Here is an 18,978-nt window from a genome sequence, read left to right on the forward strand (position 1 = left end):
TTGTATAATTTTGAAATTTGAAGCAAAAACAGAATGGTTTGACTTCAGTTTTATGAAACTATACATAAAAATATCTGCATGAAAGCTGAGCTGAATGAGACGCAGATTGACCCTCTGCCAGCAGGTGGCGCTTAAAGCGTTTCCTTGTTTTCCGCTGTAAACAAAGCAGTGCTGAACTTATGAACTTTAATATACATTATAGAGGTATATTAAAATAGATTATACAAGAGGCAAGATGAAAAGAAAAAATACCATCTAAGCTTTTCTAAAGACAGTAAGTTCCCCTCAGACATGCATTCATATAAACTCCTACCCCTAAATGAATCACGATTTGTTTAGCATCTCAACCGATTTGAATCGTCACATATTTGAATCGATTTTCAACCGGCTCGCGATTATTCGTTACATCCCCAGTCAAAGTCGAAACCCGGTGCGGGTGTTTTTATATCACTGTATTTCTGAAGGAAACGACTGTCTTCAGAAAATAATGGATGTCATTTTCATTTCATCTTGCCTCTGTAATGCCTGAGCAGTTTGTGAGCACAGCTTATTTGATTACAGCCGTTACCAGGGAAATCTCTATCTCGCCCACTCCAACAGCGCCTCCTGCTGGCAGAGAATGAATCTGCATATATTTATACCGCCACAAATAAAGTGCAAGTCTGTGGGAAACACCGCTTCGGTTATGAATATTATTCAATATTTTAATTGAAATTCGGATTGAAATGAACGTTGTTATTAGAGTAGTTAATTGTTAGCATAAACACGGCTAACACTAATATAATGAGCATTAGAATGAAGTTTCTTTATTAACTATTTAAGTCAAGTCACCTTTATTTATATAGCGCTTTTAACAATACAGATTGTGTCAAAGCAACTGAACAGCATTAATTAGGAAAATAGTGTCAATAATGCAAAATGACAATAATGCCCCTTTAACTTTTATTAGGGTAAAAAAAACAGGAGGACATTTACTATTTTTACACACCAGAGGCTTTTAAATGTATTGTGAATCTAAAATATGCGTGTTAGAGAATGTACAAATGGTTTACATTGTTTGTGTCATATCAGTCAGAAAAGCAGTTCTGGGCTTTTTTTTTTTTGGTAGCTAACTTACACTGTAAAAAATAAGTGTAATTTTAACTGTAAAATTGTTAATAGGTTAACAGTAAGTTCCCCTACTATATACACAGGGAAAAACTGTAAAATATCTAACCAGACATTTCATGTAATTTTACAGTAAAATGCTGTTAATTTTACAGTTTTTAGAAGAATAACAAATCAATGTATAATATACAGTCAAAAACTGTAAACTGATATTCCCAGAATTCCCTGCATGACAGTCCACATTTGAAAGTATTTTGTTTAAATAATCATGTTTTTTTTAATAGTTTTTGTTAATAGTTATGTATATTTGGGCTTTGTTACATCTTCTGTTTAATGAAAGTTTAATGCATTATTTAAGTATCATGTGTGTTACCATGATGGTGTTTTGTGTTTGCATGAATGACTCTGTGCACCTTCTATATATTAGTATGTACTTCAGCTTGTGGCGAAGCTACTTGTGATGAGCTTTGATTCTTCATGTGGCTTTCTCTTTTACCACCTGCATTATTATGGTGGTTGTCAGTATGTTAAAGGTACAAAACAGATTTTAAAATTTGAAGCAAAAACAGAATGGTTTGACTTCAGTTTTATGAAACTATACATAAAAATATCTGCATGAAAGCTGAGCTGAATGAGACGCAGATTGACCCTCTGCCAGCAGGTGGCGCTTAAAGCGTTTCCTTGTTTTCCGCTGTAAACAAAGCAGTGCTGAACTTATGAACTTTAATATACATTATAGAGGTATATTAAAATAGATTATACAAGAGGCAAGATGAAAAGAAAAAATACCATCTAAGCTTTTCTAAAGACAGTAAGTTCCCCTCAGACATGCATTCATATAAACTCCTACCCCTAAATGAATCACGATTTGTTTAGCATCTCAACCGATTTGAATCGTCACATATTTGAATCGATTTTCAACCGGCTCGCGATTATTCGTTACATCCCCAGTCAAAGTCGAAACCCGGTGCGGGTGTTTTTATATCACTGTATTTCTGAAGGAAACGACTGTCTTCAGAAAATAATGGATGTCATTTTCATTTCATCTTGCCTCTGTAATGCCTGAGCAGTTTGTGAGCACAGCTTATTTGATTACAGCCGTTACCAGGGAAATCTCTATCTCGCCCACTCCAACAGCGCCTCCTGCTGGCAGAGAATGAATCTGCATATATTTATACCGCCACAAATAAAGTGCAAGTCTGTGGGAAACACCGCTTCGGTTATGAATATTATTCAATATTTTAATTGAAATTCGGATTGAAATGAACGTTGTTATTAGAGTAGTTAATTGTTAGCATAAACACGGCTAACACTAATATAATGAGCATTAGAATGAAGTTTCTTTATTAACTATTTAAGTCAAGTCACCTTTATTTATATAGCGCTTTTAACAATACAGATTGTGTCAAAGCAACTGAACAGCATTAATTAGGAAAATAGTGTCAATAATGCAAAATGACAATAATGCCCCTTTAACTTTTATTAGGGTAAAAAAAACAGGAGGACATTTACTATTTTTACACACCAGAGGCTTTTAAATGTATTGTGAATCTAAAATATGCGTGTTAGAGAATGTACAAATGGTTTACATTGTTTGTGTCATATCAGTCAGAAAAGCAGTTCTGGGCTTTTTTTTTTTTGGTAGCTAACTTACACTGTAAAAAATAAGTGTAATTTTAACTGTAAAATTGTTAATAGGTTAACAGTAAGTTCCCCTACTATATACACAGGGAAAAACTGTAAAATATCTAACCAGACATTTCATGTAATTTTACAGTAAAATGCTGTTAATTTTACAGTTTTTAGAAGAATAACAAATCAATGTATAATATACAGTCAAAAACTGTAAACTGATATTCCCAGAATTCCCTGCATGACAGTCCACATTTGAAAGTATTTTGTTTAAATAATCATGTTTTTTTTAATAGTTTTTGTTAATAGTTATGTATATTTGGGCTTTGTTACATCTTCTGTTTAATGAAAGTTTAATGCATTATTTAAGTATCATGTGTGTTACCATGATGGTGTTTTGTGTTTGCATGAATGACTCTGTGCACCTTCTATATATTAGTATGTACTTCAGCTTGTGGCGAAGCTACTTGTGATGAGCTTTGATTCTTCATGTGGCTTTCTCTTTTACCACCTGCATTATTATGGTGGTTGTCAGTATGTTAAAGGTACAAAACAGATTTTAATAGCAGTGTGCATTGTTGAATTTACTGGTTTACATAAAAATTTTCTTGTTTGTAAATTACAGTTTTATACTGTAATAACAGTAGTGGAACAGTGAACCGTGTCTACACCAGACGCGACGACTCTTCGTCGCAACAGGTTGGGTCTGTCTAGTGTCTACACAGGACATTTGAACTCTGTGTCAGTACCTCATAAATAGAACGCGGCAGTTTACTGTCGGGGATTTGTCATGTCGTGCAGCATCCAATGTAGCATCACTGATTATAATGAGTTTTATAGTATTTTGTCGCGCTGCACAGCTCGCGTCCTGTAGACAGGGTGTATTTAACTTTCTTATTTAGGCTACTTTCTTGTTTAAATGTATTATTTCTTTGATATTTATTTTAGTGTTTTGCAGGCTGCATATTCACTGACTGAAGTGCTAAAATAAACACGTGCTGACGAGTTAAATCGGGTGTGTTAGATGAGTGAGACAGTGCTGGGCTGCTCCTGGACAGTTTTGAAAACCATTTCAGAGGCATGTTCTTAAATGTAAATATATATAATATTAGTGATATATAGGGATGTAACGAATAACCACGAGCCGGTTGAAAATCGATTCAAATATGTGACGATTCAAATCGGTTGAGATGCTAAACAAATCACGATTCATTTAAGGGGTAGGAGTTTATATGAATGTATGTTTAGAAAAGTTTAGATGTTATTTTTTCTTTTCATCTTGCCTCTGTATAATGCATATTAAAGTTCATAAGTACAGCACTGTTATAATGAGTTTTATAGTATTTTGTCGCGCTGCACAGCTCGCGTCCTGTAGACAGGGTGTATTTAACTTTCTTATTTAGGCTACTTTCTTGTTTAACGGTATCATTTCTTTGATATTTATTTTAGTGTTTTGCAGGCTGCGTATTCACTGACTGAAGTGCTAAAATAAACACGAGCCGACGAGTTAAATCGGGTGTGTTAGATGAGTGAGACAGTGCTGGGCTGCTCCTGGACAGTTTTGAAAACCATTTCAGAGGCATGTTCTTAAATGTAAATATATATAATATTAGTGATATATAGGGATGTAACGAATAACCACGAGCCGGTTGAAAATCGATTCAAATATGTGACGATTCAAATCGGTTGAGATGCTAAACAAATCACGATTCATTTAAGGGGTAGGAGTTTATATGAATGTATGTTTAGAAAAGTTTAGATGTTATTTTTTCTTTTCATCTTGCCTCTGTATAATGCATATTAAAGTTCATAAGTACAGCACTGCTTTGTTTACAGCGGAAACGCTTTAAGCGCCACCTGCTGGCAGAGGGTCAATCTGCATCTCGTTCAGCTCAGCTTTCATGCAGATATTTTTTGTATAGTTTCACAAAACTGAAGTCAAATCATTCTGTTTTCGCTTCAAAATTCGAAATTATACAACCTACTAACTAATTTAGATTAAAAACTGTTCATGATTCATGTATGCAGCATTTTTGCTTGGATCATGATTAAAATGCAGTGGTTGCCTCATTTTAAATGGAAAGAGCATAGACAAAGCCTTATTTTGTTTATATGAAGATTTTTTTTTATCAGTGTTACTAATTTGATTTGGGGCTCGTTTTAAATTTAGTTTTGTTATATACATTTACATTAGCATATATTTAAATTTTGTTATTTAGCAGACGCTTTTCAATCAAAACCAACAAAAGAGCAATAATATGCAAGCGCTATATTATTTTAGTGTTATATTTCAATTTCACAAAGAAACGTGCAGTATTTTGTCCAAGCAATAATAAAATGACATTTAATTTATAATTTGTCTTAATCTCATTTTGTAAAAAAAAGAATCGTGAATCGAATCGTGAGTTGAGTGAATCGTTACATCCCTAGTTATATATATATATATATATCTCAACACCGTGCCACCGGTGGTAGTTAAAAATCTGCCACCGTCACAGCCCTAGATGTTTGATCTTGTTTTAAGCATAAACTCGCTTACATTTTGCTCAATTTCTTTATACGTTCCATTTTCATCTCAAGTAAATATGACTTGATTTAAAAGAGGTTTAGATATTTGTATTGGAAAACAAAACAAAAAATACTGAGGAAGACATTCATTTATTTTTGAGTTTAAGACTTTCTGCTAAGATTAAGGCATTAATTTGTATAAATGCGAATAAACCAGGCTTACCGTCTATAAATAATATTAGCTGCCACACCAACATAAAGAATAATTTGTGTGCTTCGTCCTGGTCTTACCTTATTGACACGGTCACTCACCTGTTTCTCAAATCCCAAGATACATTTTTGGTAACTCACGGAGACAAAGAGTTTTTACGAACGCTTTGCTGGCTAGTGGCTACAACATTCCAGCATAACACAACTAGTGGTGCTGTAATGGGACTAAACAGCGGAGATTATCTGTGCAGTCCAGAGTCAGTTAGCTCTGCCTGCTTACTGACTGCTTAATGCCCCAGGGAGAACAGTCAGCTCCTTGTGTTTCACTGTGATTTCTTTATCGACCCTGCAACCACAAACACCACAGATGCACACTACTGGCATATCAAGATTCACATCTATATGTCTTTTAAAACATTAACAAACACAAACAGTTATGACTCGCCACAAGTACATGCAAAGTGTTTCAATAATTGTAACTGTAAGAATCAATATCATTGGTGAGGACAATCATGCTGAACCGAAAGATCATCTCCCAGGCAGTAAGGACACATAGAGGAGACACCTGCATCATGTGCATAAACATGCACTCACAAGTTATTAATGCAAATGCATACTGGTTACCCTGACTCAAACACCAAGGCTCAACAGTAAGAAGAGTGGTTCAGGACTTCCCTGGTTGATCGAGTCATCAATTCATACATTAATACATACATTCAAACAGCTAGATGCACAGAACAGCATGAAATAGAATATAACATGAAGCTTGTCTGTAAAGTTGCCTTAAAATGCAATGTTTAAGGGCCGAGGCTCTGAAAAAAATAGCTTGAACATTTTTAATCAACTTAAATATTTTAACTTATATAATCAATAAAATATTTCAGCATGTGATGTCAGTAAATTAAGCATTTACCAAAATTAGAGATTTGCATACTTAATTTTTGTGAAACAGTATTACACTGAAAATGAGTTGCACTGGGTCAAAACTGCACTGTTGCCAGAAAAAACTAACAAACAATAAGTTGCATTGGTGTATATAAGTCACATTCAGAAATAATCTAAAATACAAGTAAATAAAAAGCATTTATAAACATTATAGAAACTATAAATGTATATTACTCCCCTCACTCCACACCAAATCCTTCAAATTGAATGGTATTCAGAACAGAATAGGAATAAAAATATATAAGTATAAAACAAAAATAAATTAAAGTGGTATTCTTTAACTATACTAACTCATTATTAATGCCAAGCCTTAACAAATTTATTTAAAGTGAAGCTGAATCTATCGAATGTGCAAGATGTGCCATACAAATAAATTTGGGCCTGCATAACATGCAGTGCTGCATAACATGCATAATATGCAAGTGTGCTTTGCGGATGTTTTATGTGCTTAACATTAATTATATTATGAACATCATATAAGTTCCAGCACGTTGTAGATGGTAAAAAATGTGACATCTTCTGGAAAATACAGTATTTGTTCATATAACAAAGTATATATCTAGAGATACAAATTTTGTAGTACTTTAAAATCTAAAACACACTGCTGCTGAATCAATTACAAAACAATTGTTATACCAATGGATTTGCATGTCAACCTATAGTATAGTGCAAGGCTGTTTGAGAATGTGACAGAAGGGGATAAAGGGGTGGAGAGAAAGAGAGAGAGAGAGATAGAGAAGCAAATGGAGAGGACTCTCTTTCTCTTATAGCCCTGAGGTCAATAAATCATTAGCCAGGTGTCTGTCTTGGCAGCTCACAGGTAAAGTCTTAATGGTAGCAGATCAGGAGCAGGTAAACAGAAGTGTAATTACTAGATTCACATCAGTGCACTCTTTAAGCTGATGAGGTGGACCTAACCTAATGGTTATGGATCTGTGCTGCTACCACTAAGTAAAAAGAAAAGGGGTTAATAAGATAACAGTTCTGCTCTTCAATAATCACTGTACCCTCAATCAAGACATTGCACAAAACACACTACCCCTAAATATACAGTAGTCTGCTTAAACAAGGCTGTTTTCTACACGATTCACATTACTCTGCAAATCTGGTTATTTAAAAGAAAGGACATCTGAAATGTGTCTTTACCACAAAATGCTCATACTTCCTTATGACTCAAGTTTTAGGCCATGCATTTACTTCTCTTATGGCATGCTTCATATTTATGCCAATTGAGGCAAAAATGGAAAAGGTGAATCATACAAAACTATAAATGACTAAATTCACTGGAATCCAACTAGAGAGTGTCGACCACTGACAGTTGGAAATAAGGAGAACAACAGAACAGAGCGAGAGAGAGAAAGAACGAGTGCATTCCTTGGGTTATAATCATCAAGGGTTCAAAGTTCAGTCATTCTGACACTCAAATGAGTTTAGGACTGCTGCAGCATTTTCTGAAGGGAAATAAACCTGAACACAACGCCTCAAAATGACTCCAGCAATTGTGTGTATGTGTCTGTGCAGAGGGGGTGAAGACAGAAAGACAGACGAAGAGAGTCTGAAGTACATCTTCACTAGAGCACAAAAGCTTATATGGTTTTATGGCACAGAAATGTTGCTCTAGTAGCTGACTTTATGGAGCAAAAGCATGATTGAATCAGAGTTACTGCAGACAACTAAAACAATAAAAAATGGGACGTGAAATAAAATATTTTAAAAACTTTAAACATATTATACTCAGCTAGCTGCCAAGGCAGAAATTTTCATTTAGTTTGAGATAAAAATGTATAAAAACTATATGGACATACAAAAAAAATGACAAAAACACACTACAAAATTACTACATTTTTATCAAAAATTGCATGAAACAGAGAACATGAAAAAACAAAAATTTTAATATTAATGAAAAACTATAATAATATTTCAATTATACTAAAATAACACTGGTCTTAATTATTATAGACATCAGCTTTTCCAAGAAAAATGTTTGCAAAAATGGGCTTTACACAGAATTTGTAACAATAAGATGAAGGATGAGAATCATCAATACGGTTTTAGATCAAAGTAATCAATAATTAGTAGCTGAGAGAAATCCCAGCACCTACACCTGAAATAATTAAATACTAAGATAAAACCTGTTAAACATTGAATAATACACTATCAACAGAAATAAGGCCGAGAACCTACTAGAGCATCACTACTTTTCTGCAGACCCCTCAAAAACTCAATTTCCACTCATAACCCTGCCATAATATCCTATTATAAATACAGAGCATATATTCAATCCAGGAACACGGTCAACTCTCACATTTATTGATAAATACAGTGACTTCATGTATAGTCTTCATAAAAATCTCAACAGGCTTTTATATGAAGGACACATTCCAACCCAAAGGAGCAGCTTCCATTGCTGCCACCCAGTGCATAATCATAATCATATTCATGAGAGATTGTTTTCAACCACACATCACATCTGAGTGAATAAACTATCATAATCAGACTTAAGGTTTGACCCATTTAAAAAAAGGTTAGTTACAAAGGATAGACCACATGATTATATATGATTTGGACTGAAATAATGCACCATAATTCTCACCTGCCCCACAGCCAAGTGTTGAGTAACTTAACGTACTCAGGATACACAACAACATAACAGTCATTTTGAAGCCTGGGGTTCATCACTTATGACAACGTAAACATTTTAGAGGTTAAAACTGGAACCACCACACCATTTACTATAATCATGCAGGTCAAAAGGCACTCATAACAGCACAGTAAAAAAACACGACAACAAAATCGCTTTAATGGTTCATTCCAAGAAGCTGACCTAAAAATACCTAAACGGCTGTCAATCACATAGTTATTCAAGTTTATGCCAATGCAGCTCTGTCTTTCTCACTTTCAGTACGAGTACGTTAGTTATGTGTCACGCTACACATTCCCACGCAGTGATGTGTCGTTTTAAACACATAACGTGTTTAAAAACAAACCGAGCGGTTGAAAACCGTTATTCTGTGTGGTTATGTCAAGTGGATAAAACAAATCAAACCTAATGCTTGACGCTTTCAACATTAGCATGGTTTATAGAGTATAACTTACGCATATTTTCTTCCACTGCCAGTGATATTTTTCTCGTCTCATCTGTGTGGAGTTTCACCGTTAGCCGCACAGTGAGCTCGCAACGGGTCAGATCAGATTTGACGCTGACCGTTGAGCTCGCGAGCCGAGCGGGAAATGAACACTGACGAGACCACACAGCGCGATTCGACCGTTAAAACCTGAGCAAAAAAATACTTACGCAAGCGAGTGCTGTTTTCCGCTTCGTCCTCCGCTGAAACCTGTCTATCATCAAACGGCGAATCTCAGATTTGTCAACCTCTCCCTTCGTCCCGCAGCCATCTTTCTCCTCAGATTCCACGGACACACCCACGCGCACGGGACGCTGTGACGTCACGCCGGAGGGTGGCGACCATGCCGAGAAGTCTGTTGTTTTGCTCGGAGCGCCTCCGCCGGGGAAATTGTAGAATTGATGAAGTGGCGTATGAATATTTATTAGATTGCGATGACGTTGCGTTGGGTTGTAACCTTTAAAGGGCGACCAGACACGGTGCGTAATTAATATTCATGAGTTGGCCACATGGTGGGTAAAATGCGTCCACCGCTGCACAGAACAAAAAAAACTGTGGTATATGCTGCCACCAAGTGGTAATATGATGTTTTTTCCTGCCTGATACAGTTAAAATCATAAAACAAAGATTTCATTTTCAAAATACATTGACAATAAAGTACATACTATGCTTACTATTATACTGCATATATTATAGTATTCAAACATAATAGAGCTATTTTTTCAGTCATTCTTGAGACATGGGACAAAACAGGTCCAGCAAGGGTAACTGCTACTAGGTTTAAAAATAAAAATATTTTCAATTTTAAATGTCATGAGGGATTAATAATAGAATGTATTTAACACAATTATCACCTTCAATTTAATTTTCTCATTATTATACCAAATCTTTGTTTCTTATTGTCCTCTCACTACATCTAAAACAATGTGTCCACAGAGAAGGGTTCAATCATTCATATGCAATAAAATGGATAAAAATGTTTTTTTAATGATGAAAAAGAGCTTGTTTTATCAAAAGCAACACTTAATAATATCTCCTATCAAAGCAAGGTTGTTTTTTTGAATGACACATGCATGTTTAATAAGATTTTAAAGTTGCGTCCCCACTTTTTGTCAACACTGTCAGACATTCAATAAAATGTAATAAAATCAGGTAATATCAGGGGTTGTGGAATTGTTGGTCACATGTGAAAGTGTAATATGTCTGCTAACACGAGAATGTGTTTTGAAATGTTAAAAACATCTTGAATGCTGTTAAAGATAAAGTTGAAATTATATTACACAGTCCAAGGTAAAAAAGCACATTTTGTTAAAAAAGAGAAAAGTTGGGAGGTTGTATCAAAGCATAGCTCAGTAGCTTAGTACATATAAGACACATAAATGTAGTTTCATTTCTCTGAGTACAAGGTTTTATTTTTCAATTTTGCACCGTTTTGTCCCACTTCTCAAGAATGACTGTTTTGAGTTTGTAAGCCAACTGATTCAGGTTTTAGACACTTGATGGATCATTAAAACTATTTTCCATTTCAGTTACCTTTGCTCAGCTACCCCACAGAGTCTGCAGAAATCTGATTGGTTCACACAGATTGCTGAGCCAGGAGGAAACTGCTTACCTGTTCCCCTAGAGAAATGGTGTCATGGCAATAAGCATCACATAGTACCTGTGTCATATGGGTGGGGCTGCTTGTTGTTATGATGACACAGCTAAGTGGTCAAACAATGGTTGCGTTTTCTTCATCTGTCTTGTAATGTTGTTATAAACTTACTTAGCTTCGTATTTTCTTTGTAAATACTAAATATGAACACAAATCACTGGGCAAGGCTTTTCACATGGCAACGCATGAACAAGAATGGTGAAAAGGAAGAGAATAAGGAACAAGAACCAAAAGAGAAGAAGAAAGAAGAGACTACAAAATTAAAGTGAGTTTTAGTTCAAATGTTTAGTTGTCAAATTTGTTACTGTAACATTATAACGTAAAAATTCTATGAAGTTTAAGTTTGACAACAATGCTTCAAATACACACACATACACACAAATACAGTTCTTTACCATTTTAAGGGGTGTGGATAAAAAGGTACACTATACAAAAACACTAACACAAAATGTTGTAATCTTTCAGCTGGAAGGAATGGATAACTGATCCATCTGAAGAGTTTTATTATACATGGTTACAAATTATGATACTCCCTATCTGCTACAATTGGGTCATCATAATATTCAGGTAGGAAAACACTGAGGTTTTACTGATTGGTGTTGAACTACATATGTAGGCCTATGTTTTAATAAATCACTTTTATTTTTTTACAGCATTTTAGAAAAATCTTGTAACTGAAATGCGAACATTAATAAAGACACTAACATTTTAGTTCTTAAAATTATATCAAATTTGCAGATATAGGCCTATTTTGGATTTCAAGTCCTAACAGTTAATTTGCTACAGTAAGTCAATACAGGTAGACTTTCACATGAGAACTTGTTCAAATATCTGTGTATTGTTCAAAGGACATGCTTCTATGCAATTGAGGAGAAGTTTGTGGCAACATGGCTCACCTTGGATTATATCTGTGACTTGTTCTATGTGCTTGACACAGTTATTGGGTTTCGCACAGGTAAGTGTGCATCTAGTTGCTTTATTTGTTTGTTTAGCCTTCCTATTAGTCTGAATGTACTTATTTAAATGTTCAACTTTGCTTCAAATATAGAATGACTTCACTTCGTGTCACTGTACAAATGAAAAGGAACTTGAGGCACCATTTGTGATTCCTCAGTTCGCCACTGGAAAACCTCAAGACATAATTTCATCAAAGGTTTTTCTATTTTACAGGTTTTCTGGAGCAGGGTATCCTGGTGCGAGACCTCTCCCTTTTAAAAAAGCGTTACATGCGCTCCTCTCGCTTCAAGTGGGACATTGCCTCCCTGTTGCCCACTGATATACTCTACCTGAAACTGGGGATCCACACACCTCTAGTTCGGGTCAACCGCTTTCTGCGAACGGGTCGTATGAACGAGGCCCTGGACCGTATGGAAACGCGCACATCCTATCCAAACACCTTTCGCGTCGCCAAACTCATGCTGTATATTTTCGTGCTCATCCACTGGAACGCTTGCGTCTACTTCTCTCTGTCTAATTACATAGGCTTCGGTGCGGATCCCTGGGTCTATCCCAACATCTCCGACCCGGACTTTGCTGCCACGAGACGCCAGTACTTCTACTGCTTCTGGTTTTCCACTCTCATCCTCACCACAGTGGGTGACACTCCGCCGCCCGAACGCGAAGAAGAATATCTGTTTTTGGTCGCAGACATGTTGATCGCCGTGCTGGTATTTGCTTCTGTCGTGGGGAGCATGGGGGACGTGATCTCAAGCTTGCGTGATCGTGACAACGTGTTTTTCCCCAATCACGAGCTGGTGAAGGGTTACCTGCGCAGCCGGCGCATCAACAAAGAACTGCAGAAACGCGTCAACGACTGGTACCAGCATCTCCACATCAACAAGTGGGTCTTTCCGTTATAGTGTGTGTGTGTGAACGTGATTTCACCAAGTAACATGTTCCTGGAACAACATCCCAATCAACCAATCAGAATTGAGGGATAATTTACAGGAAATGTCTGTTTTAGGCTTACAACAAGGGTTAGGTGCTTCTGAACTCTTATTCAGTTATCATTTCCCTCCGATTTGTGGGATAAATTATGGGTAGGGTTAGGTTTAGATGTAGGGATATGGTTAGGTCTATGTTTGTGGACAGTAATGTTGTTCCAGGAACGTGTCTGACTTGGCAAAATCACAAATGGCAGAATTTAAAGACACTTAAGCAACATCTACCTTATCTACCTTTAGTGATAAATAAATATATTAAAATGTATTTGAAATACATTTATTTCATGCTAAGTATAGGCCTACTACATTTACATATTTATGTGCTTAATAAAAATAGGATACTCTGCAATTGTAGGCTTCTTGTGGTAGGCCTATACTAAACTGGTATACAAGGGTGTTTTGGTTCTTTTCAGGGGTCTGAGCGCGGGTCTCGTGATTTTTGGACCTTATGTGAACACTCCAAACGATCTCAGACCCCTCAGAAGCGAAGCGAACCGAGACCATCTCGGGAGGTGGTCTGAGTACGGTTCGCTTTCGGCTAAAGGTACGGTTCGCTAAAAACGTGCATTGTGAACACAAATCGACCCGGGCTCACTTGATTTTTCCATTTGCGAATTCCACTGTAGTTTGGCCATCAGATGTTTCCGTACAAATTAGTGGCTGCTTCTTCTGGCAGATTTCTACAAATTGTTCGCTCACAACGTACAATCGTTTATTTTAATTTCAACCGCTTCCAAACTGTAAGAGATACGGCTGTGCGCCTTGCCAGTTTAAACTTTTTTTATATAGGCCTAGGCTACGAGCGCGCACATCCCAGCGGGGACTAAACTACACTCTCTTTAGCGTTTATTGTTTCAACTGTCAAAAACACCCATGGTTCACATAAACACAGTTGGTTTTGTCTCAATCGAATGTAAACATCTAGGGAAAAAATCGCATGTAACTTATCTGTGCAGTATGTAGTACAGCAGCCTAATATGAGAATCAGTAGAATATAGCCTATCACTCATATGATTAATAGGCTAATATGCTTCTTTTTTTTCTTTTTTTTTGATTAGTAACCTACATTTCTTACTGAAATGCTGCATTTAAGGATACCTGTACTGTACTTGAAAAATTTAAAGCAGTTTATTATATTTTATTTTATTTGTCCAATTTTTTTTTTTTTCTATCTCAATGTCAGCATGCCTTTTCTGCTGGTCCTTAAAAAGTCTTAAATTTAATTGTATCAAATTTAAGGCCATAAAAAGTACAAGGGGGACGGAAAGACAATTGCCATATAGCTTAATGCAATGATTTAAATTAAAAAGGCATGATTTAATTGGATAAATATGAGCGCTGCATGTTTCAAAGTCTATCTTTATGCAGTTCTGAAAGCGCCACATGCTGGCACAGAATTAATTTGCATTTTTTAACAGCCCTTCTGCTGGTTTAAAATAATGATTTATATTAAACCAACCATTAAACCATTACTATAATAATTGATACATTTGATTTTTGACTCTTTTCTTAATTGTTTGAAATTTAAAAGGCTGACATTTGAAATTGTATTTCATTTTTTAAATGTTTTTGTGAAAACCTGTATCTGAACTGTAAATCATGCTTTTTACAGTCATTTTAAAACATTGCCCCACCCCACTCATATGGCATAAATTTGATCTGTGCAGTGCAGGTCTTAAAAAGTCTTAAATTTGAGCTTAAAAACCCTGTGTGCTATAAACTAAACATGATTACATAGACAAGGAAAACAATTCAAAATAAATATTGAAAAGGTGTACGAAACTTATATTTTTGTGCAAAAGATAAAAAATATTCCAGTTTCGGAGGCCATAATGTCAGCCTTCAAACACTGAACTGGACTAGATCCAAAAAGCAACAGTCTGAACACAAAGAGGTCTGAGACACCAAAGCTGCTTAAGTGGACCAAAAAGGATCTGAGTCCTCTTTCAGGAACTGTGATAGTGTGAACACAAAGAAAACTGGGTCCTTTTTCACTTGGTCCACTTAAAGGGGTCTGGGTTCGGTTCTTTTAAAGAGGACTCAAGTGTGAAAACACCGTCTGCTAAATTGGAACAACTAATTTTGTACATAATGCACTTTATTTGTGCTGAATTCCAACTAAAATTATACTGAAGTATATTTGATTTAGCTAAAGTGGAACTATTTCAAGTATAGTACACTTTAAATATCTTGCATTTAAAGACTGATATATTATTAAAAGATCATACAGTCCTCATCAATGGTGACATAAAACACATTTTAGGTGTAATATTAAGAAATGTGCATTGTACACAAATAGTACTCCAAATAAAGATTCATTGTCATTTTTATATCAGTAAGCCTCAAGCGATGCCAGTAAATATGTTAATAGATTTGAACTATTCTTAGTACAAAATAAATTTATTTGAAATATATTACTTTTTTCTAGGTTACACTACCATTCAAACATTTTGTGTCGGTAAGATGTTATTAAGAAATTAATACTTTTATTCAGCAAGATGCATTAAATTGACCAAAAGTCACAGTAAATATACTTTTGTTACAAAAATTAAAATAAATGCTCTTTAAAAATGTAATTATGAAAGACTTAAATTCAAAATATAATTTTAAATAATAATATTTCACAATGTTAACTTTTTACTGTATTTTTGATCAAATAAATGCAATTGGCGAGACTTCTTCCAAAAACATTACAAGTCTTATCAACCCAAAACTTTTGAAAAGCAGTGTAAATGTAAAAGATTGCTAAACTGCAAAAGAAAACAAAATATTACATCAAATGGCAACTGAAAAAAAAAAACGATGCTAGCTTTTCTCGGAACTAGTTTTAGCCATTTTCTTTTGTAACATGAGATTAAATCCCGTAAAGCTGTTCCTCTCTCATTAATATCATCTAAATGTTTGTTCCATCCAAATCTTCTCATGTGTCTGGAACAGAAAGATCACACGGGAGACTGAGATTCTTCAGCATCTTCCAATCACACTTCAGACAGCAATTGCCGTGAGTGTGCATCTGCCCACTCTGTCCAAAGTCACCATCTTTCAGAACTGTGAGAACAGTCTGTTGGAGCAGCTGGTACTTAAACTCACCCCACAGGTTAGAAAACACGTGGCACACCTGGACAGGATTAAGTCTAACACTAGAGCCAGTTGAACTGAGACTTGCATATACTTTACCTCAGCAGTGTTATGTTTATACTGTTGTCATTATTGGACGGTATCATGTGTTAGTAAATCTTCCAAAACATGCACTAATCATCATTGCTATCCTCTTTAGGTGTATAGCCCAGGAGAGTATGTATGCAAGAAGGGAGATGTAGGTCATGAGATGTACATCATTAAAGAGGGGAAGCTGGCAGTGGTTGCAGATGATGGAGTCACTCAGTTTGCTGTTCTGGGGGAAGGAAACTTCTTTGGAGAAATCAGTATCTTGAATATCAAAGGTAGGAAATGATAAAGATGAGTAAAGTATTCGATACATAAGGGATAATGTACATCCAGCCGGTTGTTATCTCAGAATAAACCCTGACACGAAGCGGAGGGGTCTTGTATCAGCCTGAAGGGGTCTATTCTGAGATAACAACCGGCTGGATGTACATTATCCCGCTTATTTCACGGCTAAAAATATTTGTTTTCACCATATATGTTGAAATTAATGCTGAAGTCTTCCATTGTAACACGCGGTGGTTAAGTGTTTTCAGTCACAAGATGGCGCCAGACAGTCAACGATAGCGGAGTGACTCGTTAAGCATATGAGTAGTACCGGTCAAGATAACTCGTAGTACCCGGATGAGCGGTGTGTTATTCAATTTGGCTGTTGTTATCTGGGAATAACATGCCGCTGGATGGCGCGATTGACCAATCAGAATCAAGTATCCCACAGAGCTGTGTGATAAATTTAGTAATCACATTCCTCATATTCAATAACAACATATAGTATATCCATCATCATGATGATGGCTAAAGTTTTTATAATTTCCTTCCACAACAACAACTAAAATGATTTTTATTGTTTTGTAAATATGAAAATTGTTCTCAAGACTTTCCTTTAAGGGCTTAGAAATAATAAATTCCCTTCTTCCCTTCCCTTCATCCCTTCTTCTCTATGCATGCGAAGAGATTACAGTTTCTCCACAATGTTTAAATAAAATAAATACCTTTAAAAAAATTTTTTTTTTTTTTTGTGGTTGCAACTTTATTGTTTTCTTTCTTCCATGAAAATGTCATGGAAAGAATGTGGACAGTAATTTATACAGAAAAAAATAATCCATACTATAAAACTACAATTTGTTTTTCACAAAAATCTTCCATCATTTGTGGTTGTGTTATGCAATATCATTTTGCTACAGAGAATTTTGCGTGGATGGACTACATTAATTAATTTTTGGAGTTCAGCAATAAAAACACCATCTGCTTTTGTTGTATAAAAACATATTTAGCTGTAAACACATAATGAATCACCATATATAACACAAATTCATCACAATTCTCATTAATGCACAGGTAACAAATCAGGAAATAGGCGAACAGCCAACATTTGCAGCATTGGTTACTCAGATCTCTTCAGCCTATCGAAAGAAGACCTGACTGAAACACTTCTTGAGTACCCTGCAGCCAAACGCCTGTTGGAGGAGAAGGGTCGTCAGATCCTGACAAAAATTGGGATGCTGGAAGAGACAGACGAAGGGGAGGGAGAGGTGGAGAAAACGGAGGACAAGGTGAAGCGCTTAGAGGCCAGCCTAGAGGCCCTGCAGACCAAACTGGCTCGGCTGATAGCTGAACTGGAGTCTAGTGCCCGAAAAATGATGCAAAGAGTGGAACAACTGGAACTGCAGACCGAAGGATGGGAAGGCATTGTGGCCGAGGGTGCACAGGGAGAAATAGAAGAGCGGGAAAAAGTAAAAGAGAGGGAGATTGGGGATGGGGATGGGGATGGGGAGAAGGAAGATGAAGAGGAACCAGTAGTGGAAGGAGAGAGAGGAGAGGGTGATGGAGGAGAGGAAAGCCTGGGAGAAAAGGAGAAGAATGTAGGAGGGAATGAGAAAAGTGAAAAGGAGAAAGAAGAGACCGGGGAAGAGCAAACAAAGACAGAAACACAGGATCAGAAAAGAGATGAAATGTAAGTAGAGAATATTTGAAAAATATTCAAATATATGTAAAATATAGTTTAAATGTTTGGGGTATATTTATAAATTATGGATGCATTAAAATGATCAGAAGTGACAGTAAAGCCATTTAGAATGTTACAAAAGATTTCTATTTCGAATAAATAATTCTGCTAAAAAAATCCACTTTACCATCACAGGAATAAATTAGCCTACATTTTTAAATATATTACAACAGTTATTTTGAACTGTAATAATATTGCACAATATTACTTTATATTTGATCAAATAAATGCAGCCTTGATGAGCAGAAGAGACTTCTTTCAAAAACATTTAAAAACACGTTTGAACAGTATAGTGTATATCAGTGTACCATACTATGAATATAATAAAATTGTGGCATATAGATACAAAAGACAATCTGTACTGTTATGAATGCAGTGTTATGAGATACATTAAAGGAAAGTCAGTTACACTTTGAGAACATTGTTTTTTATTTAACAAAAAGAAAATATTAATAGTTTTATATATTGTAATGTAATGTAATCAGTCCACTGTTAGCGTTGCTTAGTTGCAGATGTGAAACTCTATCGAGACGCTAGGTGGCAGCACATACTCCACTTTCACAGTTACCAGAGGACGTCAGTTTAGAGGTAAATGTCTCATACAGCTGTGCTATTAAAGGGGTCATATGATGTGATTTCAAGTTTTCCTTTCTCTTTGGAGTGTTACAAGCTCTTGGTGCATAA

General features: G+C 35.8%; 2 protein-coding genes across 2 annotated transcripts in view; one reads left to right on the plus strand and one right to left on the minus strand.

The window, feature by feature from the left end:
• The window catches only part of LOC107569793 (FTS and Hook-interacting protein homolog), a 33,537-nt gene extending 23,711 nt beyond the window's left edge, over window positions 1–9,826 (minus strand). Inside the window, exon 1 of the mRNA XM_016255952.1 lies at window positions 9,698–9,826. The gene's annotated coding sequence lies outside the window, so the exon portion shown is untranslated. The remainder of the gene's footprint in view (window positions 1–9,697) is intronic.
• A 1,498-nt stretch (window positions 9,827–11,324) lies between these two features.
• On the plus strand, window positions 11,325–18,247 carry LOC107570042 (cyclic nucleotide gated channel subunit alpha 4). The gene is made up of 7 exons (XM_016256239.1): window positions 11,325–11,446; window positions 11,647–11,748; window positions 12,030–12,136; window positions 12,352–13,021; window positions 16,062–16,221; window positions 16,402–16,567; window positions 17,628–18,247. Exons 1-7 carry the CDS (start codon window positions 11,325–11,327, stop codon window positions 18,245–18,247), a joined length of 1,947 nt encoding a protein of 648 aa, XP_016111725.1.
• Window positions 18,248–18,978: the final 731 nt, after the last annotated feature.

This window comes from Sinocyclocheilus grahami, unplaced genomic scaffold (assembly GCF_001515645.1).
Source record: "Sinocyclocheilus grahami isolate Dianchi unplaced genomic scaffold, SAMN03320097.WGS_v1.1 scaffold28.1, whole genome shotgun sequence".
NCBI lineage: Eukaryota > Metazoa > Chordata > Actinopteri > Cypriniformes > Cyprinidae > Sinocyclocheilus > Sinocyclocheilus grahami.